The 5,631-nt window shown below is 35.0% G+C and overlaps 1 protein-coding gene across 1 annotated transcript; it reads right to left on the bottom strand.

The window, feature by feature from the left end:
* Window positions 1–830: 830 nt before the first annotated feature.
* LOC109218026 (probable beta-1,3-galactosyltransferase 2) lies at window positions 831–4,915 on the bottom strand. Its single transcript, XM_019382343.1, has 11 exons — window positions 4,509–4,915; window positions 4,084–4,180; window positions 3,920–3,984; window positions 3,590–3,801; window positions 3,424–3,487; window positions 2,976–3,048; window positions 2,763–2,883; window positions 2,538–2,625; window positions 2,330–2,455; window positions 2,130–2,239; window positions 831–1,339 (listed from the first exon to the last, which is right to left on the bottom strand). Exons 1-11 carry the CDS (start codon window positions 4,631–4,633, stop codon window positions 1,191–1,193), a joined length of 1,230 nt encoding a protein of 409 aa, XP_019237888.1. The 5' UTR covers window positions 4,634–4,915; the 3' UTR covers window positions 831–1,190.
* Window positions 4,916–5,631: the final 716 nt, after the last annotated feature.

The raw sequence follows: 5,631 nt of genomic DNA on the forward strand, positions 1-5,631 counted from the left end.
TTAAGCTTTTCTTTTCTTTTTTAGAATGTTATTTTTATTTTGTTTATTAAATAGATCTAACATAGTTTTTTTTTTACTCAAAATAATATATGTCATTTTTTTATTCGTTATTCGCCACGTCAGCAGCGAGTGCATTGCACAAACTTTGTAAGTTTGGTTGATTATCAAATAAGTGCTCAATTGGAATAAATTTCGGATAGTATAAGTGTTTAATAGGAACTCTCTTAAGTTCAGGTGTCTAAATGAAAGATCGTGCCAACTTTAAGTTCAGGTGTCTAAATGAAAGATCGTGCCAACTTTAAGTGTCTCCGTATATATTCAGCCTTATTTTTTCAAGTTTCAACCAAATCTATGTTCACATAGCTAAATTTTTCTTTTTCTTTTCTTATACCAAGTCACATGCTATGAAAGAGTGTTCTGTTAATAACGTGATGTGGTCAAATCCCAACTGTGATGTGGTCAAATCCCAACTGCGCACTTTATCAAAATGTGCTGGAAATGTTCATGTGGATTTGCTCTCGAATAATTTTAAAAAAAAAAAAAAAGCCTTCAAATTTAGCTTTAATTGCAGTAACATATCCTCACTGACAATGCTCCAATCAAATTCGTCTAATGGTTCATAGGCTTCACAAATATTGTTGCGATGACTCATACAAGATGAATGGAGGAAATAAAGTAACTGGCTGGACATGATTCATAATGATGTATATGAATGATTACTATGAGCACGAGGTAAGTATTTGATTCTGATTAAAAGAACAACAAAATGCCCAGTATAATCTCACGTATAATCTCACGAGTGGGGTTTGGGAAGGGTGGAACGTGCGCCCTACCCTGAAAAGGCAAGTATCTGATTAAAAGGAAAAGGCAAGTATACACTTTATTAGTTTCCTCTCACGAGAGTTGAGACTAACAATTCGTATTCTAAGCATCTAAAAAAGAATGGTTGTTTACACTTTTGCTTCACATGTTGGTTGCTACAATACTATCCCTCCGTCCTTAGGCTAATAATAATCAGAGCAGATAAAGTGGCAACCTCTCTCTCCTCTCCCACTAACATGTACATAAGCACATACAGTTCATATCCTATTACCCTGATGTTTCCGCAATTCTTGGATTCATCAGGTTCTTTTGATTGTTGGTATAATCTTTTTGGAGACTCCAGAGATTGGAGAAATACTGTATTTTTGTCAAAAGACTGCATTCCACAAAGCATTCTCACCTTCCCCACAACGTCGATGAACCTCCTTAATCCTATCTACGGACCTGCATATCCCGCTGCAGCTCCAATCAAAGGAAGCAACACAAATGTTGCCTGCTTGAGCTTTCCACTCACAATCTGGCAAAATTAAGATAACAAAATCAAATTAATCACCTCGGATATTTTAGAGATCAATCAAATCAAACTTCTCCCGGAGTAGGACAAATTACCAGTATGAAAAGCTGTAGTTGTAACTAGCCATCCTTCTTTAAGGCCTAAATAAATGTGATATCTAATTTCTTACATTCAAGTTATCTAATGTACAAAGAGAAGCGAATTTCTCAGACTCAACATGATAACTAAACTGTGTAAAAAAGAGATCACAAGAATGAAAAAGGCAATTCAAGAAATTTTCAGAACTTTTCTCAACCAAGTGAACCAGATAGAATAAACGCACAAATTTTCCTGTCATGAGGCAGCAATGAAGAAGAAAGAACTAAGTAACAGACTGGTGCTACATGCGTAAAGGTCCAAGGCAGATATGTGGAAGAAAAAGGCTACACTACTAGAATGGCGCTGTGTGTAAAAGTACAGAGCATGCACGAGGAAAAAGGAAGGAGTCATGTACTGTTTTTTGGATAGTGTATTAAGGGTAAAAGAAATAAAGAGGCACAAAGGAAAAACCTAAACCATTTCAATTACCCAAAACTGGGAAAGATCATTGTGTACTTGGAGACTTTCAAATGTTTGATCGTGTACGCAGATCTTAACAACCTTTCCAAATTAACAATAATCATTAACCCTATCATTCAATTATTTATTTGATTGGAAAAATAATAAACGATGGATAAGCAACAAATAAAACTGCCAAGAAAATGTTAAATGCAGATACAGTAATCAAAGCTTCAGGGAATCAATGAATTGTTACCAGGTGGAGTTCCACAACACAATCTTCTATCATCTATATGTTCCACGTCCAATCCAATGAGCCATGACCCCAGTGAGACATCCTCGTTAACATACTTGTGCAGAACATGTCTAATATGATTGGAAAACACGATCAGCAAGTGATATTCACGCAAAAACACACACTGAAGTCCAAAAAAATCAGAAAAAGCAAACACTTACTGATTTATAGATATATAAGTGGCCAAATCTTTTGAAATGGCATATAGCTGCCCTGTTGCATGCCGAAAATATCTGTTTCCGTCCTCACCAAATTTCCAATGCTCAGGCTCATGATATCTCACTCCCCTGCAAAGGAAAGAGGGCAAAATAGAGGTAAGTCAAGGAAATCTATCTTCATTTACAGTCAAAAGTAAACTCTTCTGCTTACTTCTGAGCAAGGACAGGACCAGATTTCATGCAACCAATATATACCCTGGGTTTTGAACGATGCCTAGCTAGAGTTGCTCCGAGTGCACCTGAAGTTTCAAACATGCATGTTGTCGCATGAGTGATAGCCTAAGTATAGCAGTGCACTTGTTGTAGTAATACAAGCATGGTTTGTAGAACCATCTATGACGCAGACACAATAAGGCATAATGGTTAAAGGTCTTACCTATATTTACATGTACATCATCATCAACTTTAACATAGAAATCTGCATCCCACAGAGCAACAGCAGTAGTAAAATAGGTCTTTGTCTTGGCAGATAGTTCAAGATATCCCTCAACATGTTCCTATGGAAGTCACAATGACATGTCCGACGGTTAGATTAGTTTTGAAGGGGTGGGATCTGATATAAGAGGAGGCTTAAAGGTATTAATATTACCAGCCTCAAGAAATCTCCATGCTTCTTGTCTTCTGCTTCAATTGCTCTATCAAGAATGCCACCTGATGTTGCACTGGATAACGGATAATTAGATGAGTTAAAGATTTAAAAGAAGTAAAAAAAAAAAGTAAATAAATATCCAGACAAACACCTCTCCATTAGTAGAAGAAATATAAAATATCAGCTACTCCAATTTAGAAATATCCTTTTTAAGTGATGAGTTTTTAATTATATTAGGCAAAATTGTGAAAAGATGAACGATTTTTTTTTTTGTCGTGCTCAATACATGCTTTAAGATAACCTCGAGGTATATTTTCAAAGTATTTGAAACAGTTGTCCCTCCATTTACAGAAAACACCAAACCAAAATTAACCAAGAGCTAACAACAATATCATAGACTGGATACCACAACACGTTGAGAATATCGACCATCAATTGTATTACTCACCTGTGACCGATCACAAAACGAATTACAATACCCTTTTCTTCCTCTAGCTTCTTTCGCTTATCACCTGTTTTCCAAAAATCAAGAAATCAAAATGCTTAATATGCATTCAACGTTGGGAGTATCCCAACGAGTAACTCAGAACACACAAATAATGAAGCTAAAAGACCTTGTGGCATCCAGGTAGTTCGAACCGAGTCTCTTCTCTTTCGGCTGTTGAAGGCAGTGTTTATCCCTATGACCATGAGATATTTTCTCTTCTTGGTCAATTCGGGAATCTTCACGTCTTCGGTTATGGGAGAGCCACTCAGTATAGAATCTTGCAAAGACCTTGCTGCAGCTAGTTCCATCTCTAGGTTTGAAATTGTTTTATCCAGTGTTCTGTATTTTGTTATAAAGACAACAGCTAAGGAATTTGTTATTTCCAAATACTTCAGGAAAAAGGAAAACAAGGAATCAAATTCATTAAATCGATAAGTCAAAAGCATGAGAAACATACTGTATCGCATGATGTGTTTTCGAAACTTGCCCGAAAATATCCTTGGTTTCACTTTTGACACCCTTCTGTTAAAAATTAACAAGAAGACCAAAATCCATTACTTTCAAATGTCTTAAAAATTCATTTCTCAACTTGCAGCAACACTTTCTTAACTTAATACTCACAGTTGTGGGATCACAGTCCTCAGAGATTACCCCTAGCTTTTGCTCATCAATCTGTCTTGTCCTTGATATCCCTTTAGCTTCTGGCACTGTCCACATCCTATAAACCAAAATACTTTGATTAATGAAAAAATAGAACAAAATTGCAAAAGGCTCAATATTTGAGGAACTGAAAAGATAACAGTAAAAGGAGCATTTTAAACTACAATTATATACTTTAAAATGTAGCTACAGATCTTTTTAAGTATGGCATCATTAAATTCCTAAATTGCATAAATTAACCAGACCTAAACATACAATAACAATCTATTCAAAGCTTAAATGGAAAGACAAATCCTTGTGTAAAGATCGAAAATTAAATACTCCAATTAAAAATCAGACAAATTCTCATTGAACAGAAAGTTGAAAGAAAGATCAAAATAAAGAACCTGTCAGTGAAGAGCATTCCTACACAGAAGCATCCAATACATAGAAGAATAGTCAATTTCGGTGAAAAAACACCTTTTACAACTGATTCAGCTCCTCTGCTTTTCCAATTCGTAGTGTTCTTCATTTCTTAACCAATTAATGGTTAATTCAAGCAATACCCATTTCAGTTCCCAAGTCAACTCTGTCTAAAAATAGAACCCAAAACAGTAGACAATTTCAAGATTTGTAAAAAAGTTTCCTTTTACTGTAAAAAGGATTCTGTTATCACATGGGAGAAGTTGCAGGGCGGTGAAGTAGAAGAAAGGAAGTATATGTGGAATTTGAGGAACACAAGACTTATGCTTTGTTCAAAACTACATCTGTTCGCTTTTTTTATTCTTATGCTTTTAGTCCTGGACACCTCTTTCTCTCTTTGTCATGAGATTATGAAATTGTCGGTGGGATAGCTGGTAATAGTAAATGTTACAACTGTATGAGTTAAATCAGTAAAAATATAAAGATAAAGGAAATTAACTAGCCCTTTTAAAAAGCAAAGTTACGTTGTTTACTTATAGAAAACAGTAATTGTCCTTGTCAAACTGAATATCAATTTACCTGCTACAATATTATGATCATAAGAGTTAAAATTTTGTATGTTATAATGAATCATGTGAAAAGGTCATCTTACCTAACATTATAACCTTATGGAAATATCAAAGGGAAAAGCTCTCTCTAGTGGTTCAAGCTTTAAAATGTTGTAGACTTCTCATTACTTCTTTTCGGTCCTTTTTCTCCTCAAAATAAAAAAGTGCATTCCTTTAATTAGATATCAATAATTACATTAGAAAATTTTGAAATAAAATACATGGGGATAGATATAATAGCAATATGATTGGTATAACATTTCAACAATATCATGTGGGAGTGTGAAAGTGATGTTTCTTGGCTTTATTAGGTTGGCTTTATAAACCTCAACCCCATCTAAATACACCTTGAAAACCTTTGTTATTTTTCTTATCATGTTGGTATTCTAGCAGAGTTTCAAGTGGGTTGGGGCCACCATGTCCAAAGTGGGAGGTTAGGTTATCACCACCTTCCTGCAAATTTACAATCTGGTCGAACATGATTGGCTACCAAATATGA

Source organism: Nicotiana attenuata, unplaced genomic scaffold (assembly GCF_001879085.1).
Source record: "Nicotiana attenuata strain UT unplaced genomic scaffold, NIATTr2, whole genome shotgun sequence".
Taxonomy (NCBI): Eukaryota; Viridiplantae; Streptophyta; class Magnoliopsida; order Solanales; family Solanaceae; genus Nicotiana; species Nicotiana attenuata.